General features: G+C 48.6%; 1 protein-coding gene across 1 annotated transcript in view; it reads left to right on the forward strand.

Moving 5' to 3' along the window:
• CDCP1 (CUB domain containing protein 1) overlaps positions 1 to 25,632 on the forward strand; it is a 124,836-nt gene that overhangs the window by 45,700 nt on the left and 53,504 nt on the right. Inside the window, exons 2-3 of the mRNA XM_073550074.1 lie at positions 3,430 to 3,636; positions 6,111 to 6,464. Coding sequence (XP_073406175.1) covers positions 3,430 to 3,636; positions 6,111 to 6,464 — 561 coding nt within the window. The remainder of the gene's footprint in view (positions 1 to 3,429; positions 3,637 to 6,110; positions 6,465 to 25,632) is intronic.

Here is a 25,632-nt window from a genome sequence, read left to right on the forward strand (position 1 = left end):
GGCGGGTGGAGTTTAGAATACATAAAGAGCGGGAAGGTTCAGTTAGTCAGTCAGTGAGTGAGAGAGGAGTGAGGATCCCTGGAAGAGGGATGGACGAAGGAGTGCTGCAGCTGCCTCAGTGATCTGAGCCAGCTGGCATAGGAAAGGAAAGCAGGAGAAAGACATTGGACTGAAGCCTGAGCTTCCATAAGAAAGAAAGACAAGTACGGAACAAAGGAGTAAAAGGGAACAGAGAGGACGTGGGTTAGAGGAGAACCCTGCCTAGAAGTTCTAAGCGCAAGGCCGGGGCCCGGTCCCCGAGGTTGTATGGATACTGAAGGTCCTGCAGCAGACATCGGTGGAGTAGTGGGATGTAAATGCACTACTCCCATCTAAGACTTGGGGGCACAACAGCAACGTGAATAGTGAGCCGGGACTCAGGAGAGAGGAGTCCCCAAAGCAGGCTACAGTTGTCTGCCGTACAAGTAGTGTTCTTGGGAACATCTGTCAGGAGGCACTCCAGTGTAACTCAGTACTAGGAGTACTTCACACTTAAAGGCGCTATAAGAGGAGACGTTCAGAAAGGCACATGTTGGCGGAGTGTTGGAAGGGAGCATTCCATCTGATCTGAAGGTTGACTGAGTCCCTGACCTGGAGGACACAGCACGGAGACAGGCATCTGTCTGTGCTACAGACTGTGAGTAAAGCTTTGGAACTGCATGCCCTGGTGTCCTCCAATTATTCCTGCGCCAACACACCCTGTACCACTACATCTGGGTATCCGCTTCTACACCGCCTGCACCTCTCCTCTGCCCCTACATCTACACTGCCCTGGGGCTACAGCTCCACCTGTGGGGAGCTTCACCATCTTGGCTGCAACCCACCACCAGTCCCAGAGGATCTGCATGCAGCGTCGGCCTAACACCTCACTTGTCGAACAACACAGGTGGCGTCACGAACTATTCATAAACTTTATTTCATTATTCATTCATCCCCTTTTTGCCATGGAGCCCCAGGGCCACGGACCCATCGAGATCCACGGGCCAGGTACCAAGTACCCCGCTAGGCCCTGGTGGGGCGCTCCACAAGTTTCTCGCATCACACTCGCAAGTGTGACCCCTGCCTATCAGTGTGGCTCAGCGTTAATAACTCCAAGAGGTACTGGGCCTAGATGGGGCTGAGTATGTGAGATGAACGTAGTTCCACAGGTGGAAGTTCCAGAGCATCAGAATTAGAGAAGATAAATACCGGCCATGCTGGCACCATAACTCTAATGGGAAAGAAGATGCAGACTCGTGGGTTCAATAAGAACTCTTGCTAAGCAGAACTGCAGTGTTGAGCCAGGTTGTGGTGAAATAGTGAGGAACAGTGAATGCAGAGGACAATTAAAGACGAAGGACTCTAAACTGTGTGAACAATGCTCCAAGTTGTAAAGGAAACATTCCTAAGACTGTGTACCCGCTGTCTCCTTTATATATTCCCTACCAATTTCCTGTTCAGTAAAAAGTTTTGTTTTTAAATGTTGGTCTCCCTCATTGAACTGTAAAACAACTGGTCCTGGCAAACCGGCATCATTGGTTTGATGCGGCCTGCACGGTGCCTAGTACCTTCATAGCACAAGTCCACACACCCAGCCAGGAACCCCACCTTCATGTAATATGTCAGGGCATAAGAGATGAGTACCTCACCCACCACGGCTTCCCCTGCAACATACACCATAGACTTAAATTTGCTATGCATATTGCCAGCATAAAATAACATGCTGTAGATGCCATATGCAGAATGTAATATGACATTTGAGGGACAAGTCCTTACATACTGTATTAACACAATCTGCTATTAAATATACCGTAGAATTTATCAAGATTGCTTCTCTTTTTATTTTACATTCTTTTTTTTTTTTTCTTTAAATGTAAAATTTTATTTTTCAAAGCAATAAAAACAAAAGGGAATAACAGTGCATTCACATAGTGGAGCTCAATGATACATGGGTAAGATAATCCGCAAAAAATGGAATGTCCTTGCTTCCGAGGAAAAAATCTATGTGTAAGTGTTGTAGTAAAATAAATAGTAGTACAGACAAACTGAGGGTATGTTCACATGCCACGTTTTCTGCATTGTGGTGTTTAGTTTTTGGTGCACAAAAAAAAAAAAAGTTGTGGGAGGAAAAACACTGCATAGTGTACACGTATTCTTGACTGTTTTTGTGTGTTTTCTTTTGTGTATTTTAATGGGTGAAAAAAGCGACACTACTATATTGATCACCAATCCTTAATCCCCATATACATTAGACTACTGGTAGCTGAAGCCCCTTCCCTCCCCCCACTCCCTCACCCCTATAGCAAAGTGTTTGACTGTCTACAAATCCATTTGTGCTCCTGTGATAAGCTATCATAGAGGATACAGGAGCGCTCCTGTTATAGGAGAGCCAGCCGAGATGGCTGCCATCTGAATGAACAGACAAAGCATCATTCAGCCAACAGCTATCTTATGTATCATGTTCTTTAAAATAGAACATTGATATCACATAGGTGGGTTCCAACATTCGGCCCCCCACTGATCAGCTCTCCCCAGTTACTTAGCTGCCAGATGTACGACGCGGTAGCACAATTGCTCCATACACTCTTTAGCGGCTGCTGCAAATAATTCGCAATTTGAAAAAAATTCAGAAAATTGTATTTACTGCATAAAAATGAAAAAAATAATTAGTTACTCTTTAGGTAAATTTTGTAATGAAATAAGGAATTGAGATATCTAGTCTTTAGAAACCTGTGTTACCATTCCTGTAGTCATTAGGGTGCATCTTCACAGAATCTGACACAATCTAATCAGTGCTAATTGTGCCAAATTGAGTAAAACCACCATTTTGTCAGTGGGAATTGCAACAGTCTATTTATTCATAGTTCCCAGGAGGAATTACAGAGGAACAGCACGGGGAAAAGTTTGAAGAACTACATGTATTCATTAAAACAGACATGTCAGATCCTGTGCAATCTCGTTTTAACCCCTTCAAGACATGTGATATACATGTAAAGGAGTCAAGTCATACAACAGCTGCAGGAGCTGACCCCCCCCCTCCATACAGGGTGGGGGCAACACACATTTTCCCATTACTGAGATAGGTGACAGCTGCTACCTGATAAGATTCTGCGTACACAGGAGGAGTAAGGAGGCTGAGCTACCCTCACCTCCTCTCCCTTCTATCTAGATACAATCCTATCTGACCTGAATCATGTTGACAGTTCATTTTTACTGCCCAATGAAAACCTTAAAACCAGAACCCAAAGAACAGTGCTAAAATCTCAATTTTTGCTTTTTTACCATTTTGCTGTCCCAAAGTTTTGTCCCCATTTGTTAAGTATACTGCATGGTAAAAGAATTCCCATTTGGGTAAAATATGTGATTACATTGTTCTTATTTATATAAAGACGTTTCTCCTTTTCTTCCCAGAATCTTTGACCATCTCATTACAGTCTACAAACAATATAACCATCTCTATAAAGCGTGGTATAAATACGCCATCACCACCTTGTTTTATCTGTGCTCCAAGCTGCAAGGACTTGAGTCTTGATGTATCCAGTGGAAGAAGAGTGGATTACACCTTCAGCTGCAAGACACCGGAGTTGTACTTCATCATGGAAATCAATAGGACTATTGGTGAGTTCACAGCTCCAGTGTCTTCAACTTTGGACAATGCCAGATTGCATACAGTGGGGAAAAAGTATTAGTCGGCCACCAATTGCAAGTTCGCCCACTTAAAAAAATGAGAGAGGCCTGTAATTGACATCATAGGTAGACCACAACTATGAGAGTGAAAATGAGAAACAAATTCAGAAAATCACCTTGTCTGATTTAGCAAGATTTATTTTGCAAATTATGGTGGAAAATAAGTATTTGGTCATTAACAAAAGTTCATCTCAATATTTTGTTATATATCCTTTGTTGGCAATGACAGAGGTCAAACGTTTTCTGTAAGTCTTCACAAGGTTGGCACACACTGTTGGTGGTATGTTGGCCCATTCCTCCATGCAGATCTCTTCTAGAGCAGTGATGTTTTGGGCCTGTCGCTGGGCAACACAGACTTTCAAATACCTCCAAAGGTTTTCTATGGGGTTGAGATTTGGAGACTGACTAGGCCACTCCAGGACCTTCATATGCTTCTTACGAAGCCACTACTTTGTTGCCCTGGTGGTATGCTTGGGATCATTATCATGCTGAACGATCCATCCACGTTTCATCTTCAATACCCTTGCTGATGGAAGGAGGTTTGCACTGAAAATCTCACAATACATGGCCCCATTCATTCTTTCATGTATACGGATCAGTCGTCCTTGTCCCTTTGGAGAGAAACAGCCCCAAAGCATGATGTTGCCACCCCCATGCTTCACAGTAGGTATGATGTTCTTTGGATGCAACTCATCATTCTGTCTTCTCTAAACACGAGTTTTGTTTCTATCAAACAGTTCTACTTTGGTTTCATGGCACCATATGGCATTCTCCCAATACTCTTCTGGATAATCCAAATGCTCTCTAGCAAACTTCAGATGGGTCCAGACATGTACTGGCTTAAGCAGGGGGTCACGTCTGGCACTGCAGGATCTGAGTCCCTGGCGGCGTAGTGTGTTACTGATGGTAGCCTTTGTTACTTTACATACACCGCGGGAGGAATAAAATCGGTATTTATGTATCATTGGTGGGGAGTCAAGGGGTACAAAAAGTACTTGTATAATGCAGAGCTGACACTAAATCGAATGATATTTTTACATGATATGCCAAAAAAGTGGTGACAGATTCCCTTAAAATGGATAGATTGGTAAATGAATAAGATGCTGCCTTTGTCTGAACATAGTGATTCAAGTATATTGTGCCAAGTACTGCTCATATAAGAGGGTGGTGCCCCACTATTATAACACAAGGGCCCACCGGAGGAGTCTCCTGTTTTCCTGTCCAAGCCTGTATACAATAACACGATTGACCACTGATTAGACATTATAAAGCTTTTTTTCTTGGCTTACTTACTGCTGTACAGGGTTGGCCATTTATATGGATACACCTAAATAAAATGGGAATGGTTGGTGATATCAACTTCCTGTTTGTGGCACATTAGTATATGGGAGGGGGAAAACTTTTCAAAATGGGTGGTGACCATGGCGGCCATTTAAAAGTCAGCCATTTTGGATCCAACTTCATTTTTTTCAATGGGAAGAGTGTCATGTGACACATCAAACTTATTAAGAATTTCACAAGAAAAACAATGGTGTGCTTAGTTTTAATGTAACTTTATTCTTTCATGAGCTATTTACAAGTTTCTCTTTGTTTACAGCTGTTGACATGTCGCAGAGGTTAACACGTGAGGAGCGGATAGAAATTGTGTTGATGTCTGGTGAACGCAGTACCCGGGCTATTGCAGCAGATTTCAATGCAAGACGCCCTACTCAAGAAAACTGTCACCATTCCCATTTTATTTAGGTGTATCCATATAAATGGCCCACCCAAAAAAATTTGCCTCATCACTGAGCATAATGTTCTGTGTAAACTGATGGCTGATGGTCCTGTTCCAATTTTTGTTTTGCCCATGCTGCAAATTCATTGGCGCCGGGCAGGTTCAGAACGCTATTAACCTGCAGATTAACCCCATATCTACAGGTTAATACACTTTTTTCACGTGACCGGTTCCCTTTAATGCATGCCACTGATCCATTCAAAGCAAAAAGAAAAATCTAAATGTAATGATTATTCTATGCCCTGCTGTTGGCCCCTAACCAATCCAGAGAACCGGTGCTCTTCAGAATGTGAATATAGTGGTGACTGTGCATCTCCGCTCTGTTCCTTCTTAATGGACGCTCCGGAGACAGATAAGCACATCATTTGGCTGGTCTTTGGCTTACCCATTAAGAATGAATGGAGCAGTGGTGTGCATGATCGATCAACACTTTAGTCAACACTTTAGTCACACTATGAAGAGCCCTGGTTCTTGGGATTGGTCGAGTCCAAGTCATCAGACCCCAGGGAATCAGGGGGTAGGTATCCGTCAGAAGATAGGGGATAACTTATCACCTTGGTACGACCCTTTTAAAGAATATGCGCTGACATTAAAAATTATTTCTATGTTTTATTTCTGTCCTATTTAGATTGCAGCTCTGGTGTGTGTCCATTGAATATTAGTCTACAGCCCTCAAACATAGAAGGCTTAAATCGGACGTTCACCTGGAACATCTTGACCTCTACGAACAACGCCCTTGTACTAGGCTTCCGTACTCCATCCCTGAGACAGATAAATCCATCAAGCCTGTGTCCAGACCTTGTTAGCTACAAGATCAGCACTTATTCTCGTGACTCGTCCTGTTCCATTGGGACCTTCTGTCGGAATGGTACTATCACCCGTATTAAAGTCCAAGAAAGAGGAGCTATTGTTTTAAGTCTGCTGTGGAATGTTAATATCAAAGATCCTGGAATTAGCATTGCAAACAGATCTTCCATTAGAAGTAAGTGTTGAAGGAAACCTCAATATATTTGAAATATTTTCTTATGAATTCTGTTAACTTTACTGTTGTATCATATGTCATTCTTGTGATTTATAAAAGGGATGTTCAGGATTACAATTTTTTATTATTTTTTTTTGACATGTCTGGCTCACTGAAATGTCCCACTCCTACCAACTCACCCTTCCCAATTTTTTTTTTTTCTGCAGTTTTAAAGTCTGAATTTATAATATAAAAATGTGCCAAAGTTATTTAAGGGATGTAAAATTTTCATGGCGCACAAGAAAGATTCTCAAAGCGTACTGTTTGCTTCCAATGAGTAGCAATCTGTCCTGGTGATGTTGTAATAACCTGCAGGAAACGTGGGATGCAGTCACGTATGTGGAGGCAGAGCAAGGGTTGAACAGGTTTATTTACAGGGGGATGTGCTCCACGCAGGGAGTGAGGGATTGTAGGATGACGGCGAGGAATCGGGCACAACTGGAAGGTTGGCAGGGTAGGTGAGGGACGAACGAGAGTTCAGTAATAAAGAGGTAAAACTTATCGGACTGTAGTCTTCTGTTGTGAGGGAGTACAGGGTTCCAATGGTAGCACCGGCAACAGCGGCTTGGGTCGTCTCGTCGCAGTGTAGGGAAGGTGACCGGACGGACGGACGTGTCAGTATAGAGAAAGATAGGTTTGCACAGTTTAGACAGGTGTCAGTTACTACAGTGGGGAAACAGCTAGGAAAGTGTAGTGGACGTGCAGTACCTTGGGTTGACTATTAGATGGCAGGGAGGAGTGTGAGCAAAGGACTTGACATCAGCTTAGGGCTTTAGAAACCGTTGGTCATGGGGGCGGAGTTACAATGACAGGGGATCGGGAGTGCTATAAATACTGAGGGAGGGTTCCAGTCCCCAGGGGGAGCTCCAGTGACAGGAGGACTGTGACAGTCTGTGCGCTGTGAGGAGAATCCATACCAGGGGGACTGAGGAGAGAGAACGTCAGGGGGGTGGTCCTGACAGGAATACCACAATATAGACGAGACAGAGGTTATATCGACGAGGCACAGAGGTTGTGGATACCGTGTTAAGAAAGACGTTGTGACCAGTGAAATTACTGTTGGTTTACGGGCCTAAGGCGGCCACAGTGACAGACCTGTCAAAAGCGTCAACAAGAGTAAAGGGACGGTATGTATATATACGTCCCTGGCAAAAGTACGGTGTTCTGTGGTGTATTGTAACCGGAGAGCCTTGAGGAAAATTGCGGAGTGCTGTGAGGCTGTCAGGCAGACAGCGAGTGAATAAAGCTTGGACCTGTTGCACCCGAAAATGGCCTCTATTTGTCTCTGTTCATCTCTGCGCGGTATGATGAGGGACCACCCCACCAGCTCGGCCGTCGACCCTACATTTGGCGTAGTCGGCAGGATCGCCGCCGCTAATACCCCATCTTCTGCGGCAGGCCTGCCTCAAGTATTGGAAAGAGATTTGGACTATGCTGCGTGGAGTGAAAACACCTGTGGATTACAACTGGCTTACCTGTGGATTACAAATTGGGAGCGCTGTGGTGACTCCGTGGTGCTGACAGAAGATCCGGGGCGGTACCAGGTGCTGCGCAAGATGGCGGCATTGCTACAGCGCAGGGGAGAGGTCCGGGTGTTTGCAGTCGTGTTGAATGGACTGGGGCCCCCTCCAACGTACCCCCGTGGACAGCAGTATGTGCCCGGGGGCTGACGCTCCCATGTACTGGACCCTAGCAGATGGGTGGAAAGGCCTGCCAACACCCCACTCAGCAGGAGGAGTGGCATAGAAGAAAAGCTTGGCTGCAGCTGTCTGGTGCCATTCGATTGCTGCCCAACGGACGGTATGAGACGCTGCGGGTGTCGGGGCATCGGCCGCCTAGAGTGGCAATGGCGGCGGGAGATGGAGCTGTGCCAGAAGTCGCCCTCAGGACCACGGGCAGGTAGCGGGATGCTGAGCTGGGGAGCGGAGCCTGAGCGGAGTCAGCGAGAGCGGCCGCCACCAATACCAGCAGAGGACTTCTCAGCGGAGCCCCCGAGTCTGGGGGAAAGGCCCGCAGCACAGAGGAGCGAGGGACGGAGTCTGCGGGGGAAACCGCGTGTTGATGTGATGGAGCCGCAGCGCCGGGGAAGGTGAGAGTACCCCCGGCCCCACCAGTGCCTCTGCAAGTGGCCCCCACCATTCTGCCGCAGCACGCTGCCCCCTGCGCACCGGAAGGCCTAGGTACATCGGGCCCGGTGGTGTATGCAGAGCTGAGCGAGGCCCCTGCTCAAGTCCCCGAGCTACCCCACCCAGAGCCACTAGTGCGGAGCTCACCCAAAGAAGACGCTGCTGCATTCCCCCTGCTGATAGCAGCTGCATCATTGGAACCGGCCGTTACTCCGGCTCCGTTGGAAGTAGTGGATGCGGCCTGTCCTGAGGCCGCCGTTATGCCGGCGCTGGAGCCGGCTGTGGCTGACTTAGCAGGCCCTGTGACTCCAGCCCTCAAGGACCCGGCTGTCCCCATTTGCCATCTGGCCCCAGCGGCTGCTGGGCCGCAGATATCATCGGCCGCCTCTGCCCCACGTGCTTTTTCAGCGAAGTCCCGCCCACCGGACTCTGGGACTGGCGCGGCACCCTCCGTTTGGGTCACGGAGGTGATCAAACAGAAGAAAGTTCTGGAGCAGGAGGTATGGAGCCTGCCCCACTCAAAGGGGGAGGCTGGCATGGCGGTGCAGAGATCACGGGGACGGCTGGTATACACCAACGTCGACAGGGGGTACGGCTTCATCCGTGACACGACTGGCCAGAAGGTGTATGTGAATGTGGCCTCCATATGGCATGGTCGGGCTCTGAAGGAAGGGGACTTGGTTTCCTGCTATAAAGAATACTGCCCCAGCGGATATTATGCGGTGGCAGTACTGGCGGAGCCCGAAGAAAGCGAACCCCCGTAAAGAGGACTGTTGTGGACACTCCCTGTATCTCCGGAGGTCTCTACGGCTGTGGGGTCCCTCACTACTAGCCACTGCGTAGTGAAGTAGACTGTCGAGAGTTCGGTGCACTGTAGTGCAGGTTCGGGAGAACAGTTCTAGTTTCAAGAAAAAAAGAAATGCTTTATTTGCTGAGCTTATTTTTAGTATGTTCCTCTTACAGGATGTTATTTGCTTATTTGAAACTTGACAGAACGGGGATACGGAGAAGTGGAGGAGTATCCAGGTTCAAGGAAGGGGGGAGCAAGAAGACATGCAATGTTTGTGTTATATGTTTGTTTTAGAAGCAAAAGGAAAATGAAAAAAAATATATAAAAATGGGTACTTGTGCTATTATAAAGTTGTTTAATGTAGAATATGCCAAAGTAAAATGCAACAGGTCCGGGTAAGGGAAGGTCTGTGGGACCAACGGGAAGTGTGAGATCCGAAGAGAGGTCTATGTGTGAAGAGGGTCTGGGAGACCGAGACGCCGACCATGACATGTAACTGAAAGATGGGTAAAAGAGTTGGAAGACGTGAGAGAGACAGCCGTCCTAGGTCAGGTCCCCAACACCACGAACACCCCTGAAGGAGGAAGGCGGGCGCTGGTAATGATCTGGTAGGTGTGATACCTCGATCATGGCGTACCGAATAGTGGAAGATGACAGTAGGGGAGAGTAGGGGAAGGTACACGCCATAGAGAGAATATGGGTGTACCTAGCCCAATTTGAAAGATGTTGTCATGTGGTGTGAGCGCTGGTGAGTAGCAGTAGGCTGCTCAGAGCATAGTGCTCCCAGTATGGTTCGGCCCCCGCAGGTAGTGGGTTTTGCCCAACAGCTGGTCCGACAACAGAGTGTAGGTGAAGCTTCAGAACGACGAAGGCAGGGATGACGATTGTCGAGGACGACAGTGGACAAAGGAAGGGGGAGTGTAGGGAAGGTGACCGGATGGACGGACGTGTCAGTATAGAGAAAGATAGGTTTGCACAGTTTAGACAGGTGTCAGTTACTACAGTGGGGAAACAGCTAGGAAAGTGTAGTGGACGTGTAGTACCTTGGGTTGACCATTAGATGGCAGGGAGGAGTGTGAGCAAAGGACTTGACATCAGCTTAGGGCTTTAGAAACCGTTGGTCATGGGGGGCGGAGTTACAGTGACAGGGGAACGGGAGTGCTATAAATACTGAGGGAGGGTTCCAGAAGGTTCCGGTCCCCAGGGGGAGCTCCAGTGACAGGAGGACTGTGACAGTCTGTGCGCTGTGAGGAGAATCCATACCAGGGGGACTGAGGAGAGAGAATGTCGGGGGGATGGTCCTGACAGGAATACCGCAATATAGACGAGACACAGAGGTTATATCGACGAGGCACAGAGGTTACGGATACCGTGTTAAGAAAGACGTTGTGACCAGTGAAATTACTGTTGGTTTACGGGCCTAAGGCGGCCACAGTGACGGACCTGTCAAAAGCGTCAACAAGAGTAAAGGGGCGGTACGTATATATACGTCCCTGGTGAAAGTACGGTGTTCTGTGGTGTATTGTAACCGGAGAGCCTTGAGGAAAATTGCGGAGTGCTGTGAGGCTGTCAGGCGGGCAGCGAGTGAATAAAGCTTGGACCTTTTGCACCCGAAAATGGCCTCTATTTGTCTCTGTTCATCTCTGCACAGTATGATGAGGGACCACCCCCCCAGCTCGGCCGTCGACCCTACAGCAGTCTCAGACAGGCGGGAATCCAACGGTGGCACCGACATGCAGTGTCTCAAGTCTCTGTCCATGATAAAGAAACAGCCTCCGGGGAAAGAACAGGATGCTGGGCGGTGAGAGGGGGTCCTGCTATCACCACTCTTGGTCACAAGTCCACACTCAGAACGTGTCACCGCAGGGACAGTGCCGCGCTACTCGGTCAGTCCAGCTACTACTCTCAGGGGCTCAGATCTGTCACTGCGCACGCCGGGCCTGCACGCACTAGCGACTGTCTCAGGCTTGTCAAAGGAGTCTCCTCCAATCAAGGATGTTGGCGGGTCCTCGTTTACACAGAGGGTGCTCACCATGTACCGTCTCAGTCCTCAGCAGAAGGGCTCCTTTGAGTATGCGGTCACTATTGGGCAGAGCGGGTGTGGTACTCACTGTCTCCTAGTGTATGCCACCTGGCTTAGCTCCACACGCTCCTCTCTGCTGGCACAGCTCCGCACACTCCGCTCTGCTGACATGGCTAATTCCCCCAGCACCATAGCTTCTATTCCAGACAGCAGCAGCAGGGCCTGTTGCAGGGCCAGCACTCTCTGGAGGGGGAAGCAGAGCACGCTCTTCTCTGCTCTGCGCGCTGCACTTACTTGGCGCCAACTCCTGCTGCAGCGAGCATTTTTCCTTCTTATACCCCTGTGTCAGCGTGATCTCCTTAGGCTCCCCCCCCCCCCTCCTGTCGGCAGGAAACTCTGTCTCTCTTCTCCTTCCCTCCCGCAGCAGGGGAAGGTCCACCTCCCTCAGGCTTCCCCCTAGAAAGAGGATGCAGCCCTTTTCAGTTCCGAACCAGACATGCAGGTACCCACGGTCCGGTCCACCTCCTTATATTGTGATGGGCATAGAGGTGAATGGCTAATAGCAGTTTTAAGAGCTCTTTAAATGACCAGGAGGGATGGAAGTATTTAAGCTTTCCAGTCATTGTAAAAGTTACTGCCACCGGGACTCAGGAGCGGGGAGTGCGGCCGCATAGCAATACATGGAGCTGCACACCCTGCTCCTGAGTCCCGGCGGCAGCGCCGTGTATTACCATGCGAGACTCGGCCGTTTAAATCGCAAGTGTGATCCCGGCCATACAGAATTTTTCAGGTCCAGAATATTGATGAAATTTAGGAAATGTCATCAATATGCAATTTGTGTTGAATGTCGGCATCCCATTAATGAGCTGTTCAAAGGGGCTGTGACACTCAGCGAGTAATGCAGACTCATTGGATTTATTTACCTGCACACAATCTACATAGTAGCACAGTTTTGTTAGCTATTTAGAAGCATTCTCCCAGTCAATAGGCTGCCTGTGGAGTGCCCCGCAGGGCCTTGGGGTACTCGGTACCGGGCCCGTTGACTTCAGCGGGGATGTCACGGTGACCTGGTCCGTGGCCCTGGGCATGCAGTAATAAAATAGAGGAAAGTTGTGTGATGTTTAGGTGTCATGCCACCCGTGGTGTTCGGCAATGAGTGGCCGACGCTGCAGTTTTTGTCCTCTGGGGCTGTTGGTGACGTAGCAAAGAATGGTTCAGCTCCCCACGGGTAGAGCGGGGGCCCCAGGGCAAAGATATTTGATTAATCATTCAGATGGAGGTGAACGTTGGGGTGCAGAGAAATAAGAGAAGGACACAGAAAGGTGCAGGTTTCTTTACCTTTTACTTGCAAGTGGTGGCAATCCGGGGTACCACATACAGGTGATGGATTGAGTCCGGCTCACCTAGAGGCATTCAGGGGATCCACCCTGCCAGGAGGGGTTTGGGACCTTCCTTCTGCGCTTTGTAACTAAGCTGCGACCCTCTCTTGTGTGATGGTTTCTAACCTGTATGGCTGACAGCGTGAGCCTATATCACGGGTACTGTCCTTTTCACCGTCAGCGCCGGACTCCTGATCCGCTGCCGTGCCTTCAGGTGTTCAATGTCACTCAGGAACTTGCAGTCCACTGTACTTGCAGATTCGGCGGTCAGGACATACAGCTCCTGCCTAGCCCAGGACTCTGGCGTCCCTTTCTCTCTATTAGCACTACGCTCTGGGGTCTGCTATATGCAGTTTTTAGCTTCCCCGGAGCCTCTTGTCCTTTTCCCTCTTCACAGATCGACTCTCCCTCACCAACTGACTGGATCTTCCAGAAAGATCCATTACCTCAGGCTTAACTGTCTTGTCATCAGCTCAGGCTGCTCTCATTTCCATGACAACTCCCTTGTTTGCTCTCTCAGCTGACTCACTAACCCCATCTGCTGGCTAGAATTTATAAGGCACCTCCCCTTTCTGACCTGCAGCAGGAATTGTCAAGTAATCTGTTACCTGGCATGGGGGGGCCCCCCTCCTGCCTCCAGGCATGACCTTACCCGTTAGAGGGAGGCAATGTCACTGTGACAACCGGACTCTGGGGTGTCACATTCCCCAAATCAGTGAAGTTCAGTACTCCCGGACTGAGTAAACATAAGAAGAATTGTTAACAACAATTAATGAAACTCTACAAATTCGTAAAAATTATGAAAACCAAGAAATGAAAAAGAAACAACACAGTCCTTAAGCTGCCATCCAGGAATTGTCTTTGTCCTTGTTCCTGGGGTTTGGTTGGTGGGAACCGCCTTAGCCCACTTTGTGTGTCGTCCCTGGGCGTGGCTACAGGGCACTCTGTATATGGGCCTGGTTTTTCGGCCACGCCGGTGGCTTATTTTCAAGGCCAAGTTGGCATAACTATTTACAAATAAATTTCTGACCACACATAGTCCTGTGGCCCACTTGTCCTTTAACTGGTTATTACGAATACGTTAAAAGTTCATACAGTAAGTCTCTGTAGGCTCTCATGCTCAACGGTTACAACTATACACTCTTATTAATTTATTTACATTATGTATTCTCTATAACCGACAGGGATCTGACCTCTGGTACTGCGAGTGGATCTACGCAGTATAGGTATCTCTGATGACCTGACCTGTTCTCGAATGTCTACTGCTGGTGCACTAGTCACTACTAGAGTTGAGCGACTTTTGTTTTTTTAGGGTCGCGTTTCGTTTCGTGAAACCCGACTTTTCCAAAAGTCGGGTCGAGCAAGATCGTCCGATTATAGGAAAAAGTCGGGGTCGTCCCGAAACACGAAACCCAATGTAAGTCAATGGGGAATAAAAGTCGGCAGTGAGAGGAGGACAGGAAACACACCTACAGTGCCCATTTGAATGCCAAAAGCATCAATTCTTCTTACTTAAGCTTGTCAACCTTAATTAACTTCATAATACAAGTTACGCACTGAAAAATGGGGGTTATTTGGCTAAAGTTGTGGGGGGGGGTGCTGGCTCCAGGTTTTCATGTGCCCTGGGCGAAAGAGCGCCCCTTTAACACATACCAAAACTCATCATGCACCGATACGGCAGAGAAATAGCGGTATAGTACAATGAAAAATACCTCACTTTTTACATCTCATGACGAGGCCCATCTATTTCTCCATACAGAATCATTGGTCCCATATAATGTTTGAAACAGTATATGATGAGCTCCACATAATGCTACAGTATATGTTGGTCCCCATGGATGAAGCTCCACTGTCTTATGGGCCCAAATAATGCTCCAAACATAATGGGCCCCATTTCTAATGCTCTAGTGTATAATGGGCCCTGTAAATGCTGCTCCAGTGTCTGATGTCCACCTTTGGAATGTTCCAGTGTATGGTGGGCCCCATCTATCATTCTCCAGAGTAACGTGCTCCCCAAAAATTGATGTCCCAACATTGAAAACAATCAAATAAGTCTCCTCGCTAGGGAATCCCTGTACTAGTCTGGACTCCTCGTCGTCCCCATCTTCCATCTCACTGCACAGTATTTCAACCTTGCAAGTGCTGTGATCCTGAGCAAGCAGGGGGGGCCCACTCGTTGGCGACGGCACTGGCACAGGGCCCCTGATAGTACGGTGGTGTGTCTGATGGCGGGTGGGCCGAACCTGCACTTTCATCTGCAGCTTCCTCTTTGTCACCGTGTAAGATGGAACTGTATATGGGAAGGGTAACCTGAGTTTCATCAGGGTCAGATTAAGGCCGTGCAGCGTGCGAGGGGAATGTAGTGGTCTGGGTCAATGTACCAGCAGATTCATCGAGCAGTGGCTGGGCACCAGTGCACTTGTGTCGCCCCCAGGAGTACGGTCGCCACAGTGGCATTACCTTCCTCCTAGGGAGTGTGATGTCATGCTTGGGAGCAACGAAGGATCTCTCTAGCAGGTTAACTGATTGGGCGGCTTTATTCCCACGAGTCATGACCCTCCAAACAGCGTTCATGAAGGCAAATTGTTTGTTTTACGTGGGCAGTATGGTTGTAAAGCTGAACCTTAAAGGAATGTCCAGAAGGGCACCACCAGGAGTGGAGCCTACGGTTAAATTCGACTCCACCTGGGAAACCTCAACCATGCCAGCTACAGAACAGATGCACACATTGCAAGCTTAATTCCGTTAACGAACGAGACTCCGTCATGCCCCGCGGTCCGAGTCCGGCTTACTAGAGGGACACGTGAGGCTCTGGAACATGAGATTGGCCAATAACTGGTGTGTCATGCCCTTACATGTCCGTGGCTGCATGTGCGCTACACTGAAAAGGCCAGCGTTTGTCGCTTACAGGTGCAGATAACCCGCTGAACAACGTTAGTGATGGGGATCACTGATTACAATTATTACCCGCGAACAATGATTTCCCAGTAAGTGCAGGTCAACTGCAGTTCCGGAATTAGGCCTAACCGTCATTCCTGAAAAAATGAAAAACTTACGTGTGCAAACCACAGGTGCTGTAGCTTGCTTAACAGCTCGCCAGCCGTTCTCACGCCCAGTATGGATTACACGTGATTGCACAAAGGTTAGAAAGGGTACCGTATCCCCAGATAACATGTATGGATAGCGTACACATTCAAAATATATGTCTCAGGAGGCAGGCTCAGACGGTGTTAGGCCCAGTATGGATTGCACGTGATTGCACAAAGGTTAGAAAGGGTACCGTATCCCCAGATAACATGTATGGATAGCGTACACATTCAAAATATATGTCTCAGGAGGCAGGCTCAGACGGTGTCAGGCACAGTATGGATTTGACGGCCCAGATTACACAGCGGAGGAGCAGGGAGAGGTAAAGATTGCAAATGCTGGGGCCCTGCCCAAGCAAGGGGGGCCCACTCGTGGGCGTCGGTACTGGCACTGGGCCCCTCATAGTACAGCGGTGTGTCTGACGGCGGGTGTGCACCACCACCGTCAGAGACACTTGATTGCACTATGAGGGACCCTGTGCCAGTGCCCGCGCCCAAGAGTCGGCCTACCCACCTGTCCAGGGCAACGGCACTCGCACGGTGTCATGCGCTAGGTGGTGACCCCGGCCATGGGGGGGGAGGCAGCACAGTTAGGGAGTTTTAGAAAGTGGCATATGTTGATGTTGGACATTCAGCTGATGCAAAAGGCGAAATAGGTCAAGTCCCAGGAAGAGGTGGACCAAAGCAAGCCATTTTTCTGTCACCCTATGTGTCATCAGGGGAAGGTGGGACAAAATCCTTGGAAACCCATGCATGGTTCATTTTAATGAAGGTTAGATCATCCACATTTTGGGTTGACAGACGGGTCCTTTTTTCTGTCAGGATTGATCCAGCTGCACTGAAGACTCTTTCTGATAGCACACTTGCAGCTGGGCAAGCGAGCTCCTGTAAGGCATATTGGGCCAATTCAGGCCAGGTGTCCAGTTTAGCAGCCCAATAGTCAAAGGGGAATGACCTGTGTGGGAGAACATCGATATGGGAGGAAAAGTAGTTTGTAACCATAGTTGACAACTGCTGTCTCCTGTCACTTTCCATCGATGCAGTATGATCAGTTGTGTGAGCGGTATTTGAAAAATCAGTCCACAACATTGTCATGAAACCCCTGTCTCCAACGCCACTTCTGCTGTGTGCACCACGAACACCTCTGCCAAGCTGCCCCCGGCCCGTACGGCTCGTGTGAGAACCATCACCGCTGCTGTGTGCGGGGAATGCCTCAAGCAACCGATTTACCAGAGTTGCTTGTTTATTAGCCAATATTAGGTCAAGGTTCTCCTGTGGCATGATGTTTTGTAATTTGCCTTTATAGCGTGGATCCAGGATGCTGGCCAACCAGTAGTCATCATCGTTCATCATTTTGGCAATGCGGGGGTCCCTTTTTAGGATCCGCAAGGCATAATCTGACATGTGGGCCAATGTTCCCGGTGTCAATGATGCACTGCGAGTGCTGGTTGGAGGAGCACTTTCTGGCAAATCCACATCCCTCCAGTCACGCACAAACCCTGTACCAGACCTTGCCACGCCAACATTTTCACTTGCCCCACGAGATGCATCCTCCTCCCCTAAGTAATCATCCCCATCATCATCCTCCTCCTCCTCTTCTTCCTCCACCTCATCCAGGAGAGGTCCCTGAGCAGACAATGGCTGAATGTCATCAAGGATTCCCTCCTCCTCTTCCTCCTCATCAACATTGACTGCAGACGCCTGCTCCTTAAGGTGCGTCAAAGTTTGCATGAGCAGACGCATAAGTGGGATGCTCATGCTTAGGATGGCGTCGTCTGCGCTTACCAGCCGTGTGCATTCCTCAAAACACTGAAGGACTTTACAGAGGTCTTTCAGCTTCGACCACTGCACACCTGTCAACTCCATGTCTGCTCTCAAAGTGCCTGGCCGTGTATCCTCCCACAAATGCATTATGGCCTGCCTCTGCTCGCACAGCCGCTCCACCATGTGCAGGGTGGAGTTCCACCTTGTTGCAATGTCGATAATGAGGCGGTGGTTGGGAAGGTGGAGCAATCGCTGCAGCTTCTGCATACGAACGGAGTGTACAGGCGACCAGCGGATGTGCGCGCACAGTCTTCGCACCTTCTGGAGCAGGGCTGTTAACTCCGGATAATTTTTGAGGAAGCACTGCACCACCAGGTTCAAGGTGTGAGCCAAGCAAGGTATGTGGCTGAGTTTTGAAAGGGCTATGGCTGCCACAAAATTACGGCCGTTATCACTAACTACCTTGCCTGCCTCAAGATGTACACTGCCCAGCCATGACTCAGTTTGTCGCTTCAAGTACTCGGCCAGCACCTCGGCGGTATGTCTGTCGCCCAAACACATCATCTGCAACACAGCCTGCTGACGCTTTCCACTAGCTGCTTGATAGGGGGACACATCGTGTGCAACAGTGGCAGCTGCAGATGGAGTGCTCGTACGACTGCGCTCTGTGGACGAGCTTTCGCTTCTGGAGGAGGAGGAGGAGGAGGAGGGTGGAACGCCTACAGCCAACTGTTTCCTATACCGTGGGCTAGGCAGCACTGTCCCACCACCGCTGTCCCCTGTGGACCCTGCATCCACCACATTAACCCAGTGCGCAGTGATGGACACGTAACGGCCCTGGCCATGCCGACTGGACCATGCATCAGTAGTGAGGTGCACCTTTCCGCTCACTGACTGCTTGAGTGCATGGACAATGCTGTCTTTCACATGATGGTGGAGGGCTGGGATGGCTTTGCGAGAGAAGAAGTGGCGACTGGGTAGGTCATAGCGTGGTACTGCATAGGCCATGAGTTCGCGGAAAGCTGTGCTTTCCACCAACCGAAAGGGCATCATCTCAAACGAGATTAGTTTGGCAATGTGGGCGTTCAAACCCAGTGTACGCGGATGAGAGACTGAGTACTTTCTTGACCTACTCATAGTGTCTGGGAGGGTGAGCTGCACTTGAGAGCTGCATATGGTGGAAGTAGCGGTGGACAGGGCGGACAGAGAGAGGGTTGATGATGGTGATGGAGTTGGTGTTCTTTCTGATGGCCTAGAATCAGTCTTTCGTTGATATAACAGTGGGATTCCCTGACTGCTGTGGCCTTGCAACGACACCTCAACATTTGCTGCTGTGCTAACCGGTGGGCTTACAGTGGGGGAAACAATGTAGCGTTGCTGACTACCTTCGTTGTGATCAGTTCCACATGTGGCACTTGAGGTTTGGTGTTGTGTCCACGCTTGCAAGTGCATGCTGGTTAAATGTCTAAGCATGCAACTGGTATTCAAATTTTTCAGATTTTTCCCTCGGCTAAAGGTCTTTGCGCACTTCTTACAGATAACCTTGGCCTGATCATGAGGATTTTGTTCAAAAAAGTGCCACACTGCACTCTTCCTACTTTGGCAGACATTTTGCGGCCTAGCACGCTGTGATCTTTTGACCCTCTGGACAAGCTGTCCAGCAACTCTTTTGATGTTTGGAACCTGTCTTTGGAGTGCTCCGGGCCTGCCAGATAACAGCTGTTGCGATGTCGATGTCTGCTGTGGATGCTCCTCATCTGAGCTATTGGAAGCAGCACCCTCTTCCCCCAATGGATGCCAATCTGGGTCAACAACTGGGTCATCCATCACCTCCTCTTCTATGTCATGTGCACCTTCCTCTGTGTCACCGTGTATGGTGGTATAGTGTGCGGGAAGGGGCACCTGAGTCTCATCAGGGTCAGAATCTGGCTCTGTACACTGCGAGGACAATGTAGTGCTCTGAGTGAATGTACCAGCAGAATCATCCATCAGCGGCTGTGCATCAGTGCACTCCATGTCAGATTCATCTTGGCCTGGGTAATTCACCATTTCACTTGATAATCCAGGCATGGTATGTGAAAACAGCTCCATGGTGTAATCAGTAGTATGGCCTGCGTCATCCTTCAATCTTGGTTGGGGTGAAGGACACAAGGAAAGGTGTGGTTCATGAACATGAGCCTCCAATGACGACTCAGTGCTTTTACTTTTTACAACTGAAGAAGAGGAGGCGATAGAGCTGGAGGCTGAGTCAGCAATGTAAGACAAAACTTTTTCCTGATGCTCTGGCTTTAAAAGCGGTTTGCCAACTCCTGGAAAACTAAGCGTTCGAGGCCTTATGTAGCCAGACGATGACGCAGGCTCAACACCTCCTGCATTCGGTCCTATTTTGCTCTTGCCACTACCATCAGATCCACCACCAACACCATCATTACCAGCTGCCAACCCCCGCCAAATTCCACGGCCTCTTCCACCAGCCTTCCTCATTTTTGGTAGAAATGTAGACAAAATCCAACAAACTATATAGTATGTAAAAAAAGGTACAAGGTGTCTATAGGACAGGGGAGATTTTGAATTTCTGCACACACTTTTGGACACTGGACACTTTTGGATTGTGTGAGGCCCAATGAATATCTGAGCGCTATGTGACAGGCTCGATGGCACAGCTGTGACCTAAGTGACTAGAGGATAAGGGAGATTTTGAATCTCTGCACACACTTTTGGACACTGGACACTTTTGGATTGTGTGAGGCCCAATGAATATCTGAGCGCTATGTGACAGGCTCGATGGCACAGCTGTGACCTAAGTGACTAGAGGATAAGTGAGATTTTGAATCTCTGCACACACTTTTGGACACTGGACACTTTTGGATTGTGTGAGGCCCAATGAATATCTGAGCGCTATGTGACAGGCTCGATGGCACAGCTGTTACCTAAGTGACTAGAGGATAAGGGAGATTGGATTGCTTTTAAAAAAGCAGTTTGCGGAGCAGTGGGTAAACAGCAATGCCAGCCTGTCGGGAAGCCTTAAAAGGCAGCCCAACAACCAACACTACTGATACACCACAATATAGCCTCCCCTTGCACTGCACACACAGTGACTGGTGTGTTGTGCAGGCCAAATCGCTAGCAGCAGAAGCAGTTTTTTTGTCTTCTTCCCTGCCTAACGCTCTCCCTACAGAATCAGCAGCAACCTCTCCCTATGCTAAGATCGGCAGAAGTAAGATGGCGGTCGGCGTGCACGCCCTTTTATACCCCCTGTGACGCCCACCAAAGCAAGCCAATCACTCGCATGCCCTTCTGAAAGATGGTGGTGACCCGTGCCTATGTCATCACGTTGCCCAGAGTGTCCGTGGATCCTGATTGGCTGAAAAAGAGCGCAAAACAAACTTTTGAAACGCGACTTTGGCGCGTAAGTCGCCGACCTCGTGGCCGACCTCATCCTAGGGTCGGGTTTCGTTTCATGAAACCCGACTTTGCCAAAAGTCGGCGACTTTTGAATTTTTTCGACCCGTTTCGCTCAACTCTAGTCACTACGCTATAAGTAGACTTGTGTAATATAGGTTTTCTGGACTGCTTTCTCTTGACTCCTAGACTCACCATGAGATTGACAGATTTCCGCATTCCACTGCAGATGTGGTATCTGTTACAGGAGCCATTTCATTATGAGTCTCTGCTTCATCTGGTGCAGTAGGCTGATGAAAGGTTAGGAATGGCACTAAGCCTGATTTACTTGTGTCCACATCCGAGGAAATTCTCCAAGGATAGTTTGGATCTTTTCTTCCACCTCTACTATAGGCCGTGGAGTGTCTTGGACTTCTTGTCCTCCAATTGATCAGGGCACACTGTTATGATTGAGTCACCGTAGGAGGCAAAAACAGAAATGCTAGCTAAGTCCAGAAAACCAGAGAAGTTGGCAGCTATCGGATTGCAGACCTCTGAACCTATCAACACAACTAGCAGTAGCCGTGTGGGGTTCCTACGATGCCCTAGACCCCTCGATCACAGCCGGAGAATTAAATAGGCCTAAAGAAAGAAAGGGGAAATCTAAACTGCCCCAGAGCAGACCCCAAAGCAATAGGCAGCCCCCAACATATAATGACGGTGAAGCAAGATGAAAATACTAACACAGACAGAAAGATAGACTGAGCAAAGACGGGGCCCAAGCTAACTAGATAGAAAAGGACAGGAAGGCTGCTGTCTGCAATCCGTGAAAAACCCTATGAAAATAAGAGCCAACAGACTGACAGAGAAAAAGGCCCTGAAGACGCTAGGCTTCAAAAAAGCTATGTCAGTACTCAGGAATATTCTGAAGACAGAGCTACAGGCAAAAGGAGATTCAGCTCACCCCAGCAGGGAATGGCAGAATACAAAAAAGCAAGGAAAAACAAAAAACAAAACAAAAATGCTAACAGGCAAAACAGAAAACTTAGCTTTAGAGGAGCAGGAATTAGTCTGGTGTCCTAGAAGTCCACAGAGAAATCACCCGCAGGGCAGAAGGGCGTCGGCAGCCTTATATCCAGTCCGTGACTCCACTCAGCCAGTCATCCTCAATAGGCTCAGGTGCCTGATAATCAGGCTCATTACCTTCCTTTACCAGAGTAGGGAGTTCACCAGACCTCAGTGACGAAGGGGAAAATGAACTCGCAACAGCACACCTTTTAGATGATCTCTTGAGACTGCTTCTAAGGTTTCTCCTCTTAAAGTCTGAAGGTATAACGGTGTATGGCTCTGCCTCCCACTGGTCATCTAGTTTGTGAACACGTCTTTCTTTTGAGTACTTGTTCTCCTGTGTTAAGGGAACTGCAGGGGCGTGTTGATTGTAATTCTTTCCTGCCTCTGTCTTGCTTGAGACAAACTTTTCTCCACACATTCTTGCACTTTGCGGTATTGTTGCTGCCGCTCTGTATCCCAGTCTGCATCTGGTGATGTCGTCTCAAGTGTTAAGACTCCCATGTCTAAATCAATGGATACCTTGCCAGGTCTTGCCCTCATCAGGTAGGCTGGAGTGCAATTGGTGGCGTTTGCGGTATATGATTATATAGATCTACCAGATCTGGCAACTTCTGTGGCCACTGGTTTAGTTCTTCCAGAGGTAAGGTCTTCAATAAGTCAATGACCACCTGGTTCATCGTCTCACACATGCCATTTGTCTGTGGATAGTACAGCATTGTCCTGATTTTCTTGCAACTGTACATGTTACAGAACTCCTGGAACACTTCTGCCTCAAAGGCTAGACCTTGGTCGGTGAGCACTTATTCAGGGTATCCGTGCGGTTGACAAAAGTGTTGCTGAAATGCCTTGGCTGCTGTCTTCACTGTTTGGTCTTTAACAGGCACGACTACCAAGAACCTTGAGTAATGGTCCACTATGGTCAAAGCATAGGTGTAGCAATTCCTACTCGGAGTTAACTTCACGTAATCCAAGGCTACCAGTTCAAGCGGCTGTTTTTTGATGATCGGCTGTAATGGGGCTCGCTGGCTGTTAGGGTCTTTTCTGCGCAGGTTGCATGGGCCACTTTCTCGGCACCACTTCTAAATGGCTCTCCTCGTGCCAACCCAGTAGAATCTTTCACGAAGTAGGACCTCCAACTTCTTCCACCCGAAGTGTCCTGCTCCATTGTGGTACGCCTCCAAGACCATTGGCGCATCCCTCTTCGGGACTACCACCTGCCAGACCAGTTTGTGTGTGCGCGAGTTGATGTTCCTCCGACAGTTTACCCTCGTAGATGAACAGCTTGCCTCTCTCCTTCCATAACTGCTGTGCTTCCTGTGGGTCATCTGGACCAGGGTATGAATCGGCTTGTGCCAGCCACTCCTTTACTAGGTGAACAGCTGGGTCGCTATCTTGTGTCTCTGCCCACTCATGATGGGATAATGGATTCAATGTTACCTCTCGTACGATAAAGCGCTTATTCCTCACTCCTTGGGAGCGCTGGGCTGCAACTGGACGGTGGAAGGCTGGTAACTCGATTTCTTTGAGTTCTTCTGGATTTTCTCCCCCGTCAGATGAATTGGGCATTCTGGACAGCACATTAGCGTTCTTATGTCCTGCTCGGTACTTGATGGTAAACTCGTAGTTAGACAGCCGGGCCATCCATTGCTGCTCATGTGCCCCTATCTTTGCTGTTTCAAGGTGAGTTGGCGGGTTATTGTCCGTATAGATGGTGAACTTTGCAGAAGCCAAGTAGTACTTGAAGCGCTCTGTTACCACCCAGACTATGGTGAGGAGCTCCAGTTTAAAGGCACTGTAGTTGTCGGGGTTCCTCTCAGTGAGACGAAGCTTCCTGCTGGCGTAGGCAATCACTCTCTCTCTGCCTTTCTGCACTTGTGACAGCACTGCTCCCAATCCCACGTTGGTGGTGTCAGTGTAAAGTACAAATGGTTGGTCATAGTCAAGGTATGCCAGGACCTCCTCTCCCGTGAGGGCCAATTTCAATCTGAGGAAGGACTCTTCTATCCTTTTGTTCCACTCAAATGGAAGACTCTTGTTCTTGGCTTTCTTGGATTGGCCCACTAGAAGATCTTGCAGCGGTGCTGCTATCTTGGCGAAGTCCTTGATAAATCTTCGGTAGTAGCCTACTAACCCAAGAAACTGCCTTACTTCATGAATATTGCTGGGTCTTTGCCAGTCCCGGATAATGGTGACTTTGTCACGGTCGGGTACCACACCTTCCACGCTCACCATATGGCCAAGTAACTGCACCTTGGGTTTCAAAAGGTGACATTTGGATGGCTTTACTTTCAGCCAAAGTTTGACAGGGCTTCGAATACCTCAGCTAGGTGCTTCAAATGGTCTTCGTAGGTTTTGGAGAAGACGATGTCATCCAGGTACAGCACAACAGTTTCAAAGTTTTTCCGTCCAAGGCAGCATTCAATTAACCGCTGAAATGTTCCTGGCGCATTGCTTAGCCCGATCGGCATGTAGTTAAACTCGCAGAGGCCCATTGGTGTTGTAAACGCTGTCTTCTCTTTATCTGTCTCTGCCACAGGAACCTGCCAATACCCACTGGTGAGATCTAAGGTAGAGAAATGGTTAGCGGTTCTCAGTGCAGCTAGTGATTTCCTCAATTCTAGGTAATGGGTAAGCGTCCTTATGTATAATGCTGTTAATCCGCCTGTAGTCTACACACATTCTCATAGTGCTATCTTTCTTTTTAGCGAGGACTAATGGAGCTGCCCAGGGGCCACAACTATCTCTGATTACCCCAGCCTCCTTCATCTCCCGTAACACACACTTGGCACATTGATAGTGTGCTGGGGGTGCAGGCCGGTACCTCTCTTTAATAGGTGGATGATCTCCGGTGGGGATGTGGTGTTGGACCCCTTTTGCCTGCCCAAAGTCTAGAGGATGTTTGCTGAAGACCCGTTCAAATTCTCGAGCCACCCGGTAAACCCCATGTTTTTGGTGCGAAGGGGTGGAGTCAGTGCCTACGTGTAGCTGCTGACACCAATCCTCCTGCTGCCCTTCAGAGCCATTCTCTTCCACCTTGTCAGACGGAAGCAAGGGTTCTAGTGCCTCTATTGCTCATCTGTCACAGTGACCTGTGATGTGACAGATCAGCGATCTGTCACAGGACAGTGATGTCCCAACTGGGACAATGTAATAAAGATTTAAAAAAAAAAAGTGTAAAAATAATTTAAACAAAATAAAAATATTCCTCAATAAATTCATTTTTTGAAAATAAAAAAATAAAAGTACACATATTTGGCATCGCCGCGTCCGTAACGACCTGCCCTATAAAACTGTCCCATTAGTTAACCCCTTTAGCGAACCCCTTAGAAAAATAAAAATAAAAAGCAAAGCAAAAAATGATTTATCATACCACTGAAAAAAAGTGCAATAACACGCGATCAAAAAGACGCATATAAATATCCATGGTACCGCTGAAAACGTCAGCTTGTCCCGCAAAAAACGAGCTGCCATACAGCGTCATCCGCAAAAAAATAAAAAAGTTATAGCTC

The sequence above is a fragment of the Dendrobates tinctorius genome, unplaced genomic scaffold (assembly GCF_039654945.1).
Source record: "Dendrobates tinctorius isolate UK_male_01 unplaced genomic scaffold, ASM3965494v1 ptg000162l, whole genome shotgun sequence".
NCBI lineage: Eukaryota > Metazoa > Chordata > Amphibia > Anura > Dendrobatidae > Dendrobates > Dendrobates tinctorius.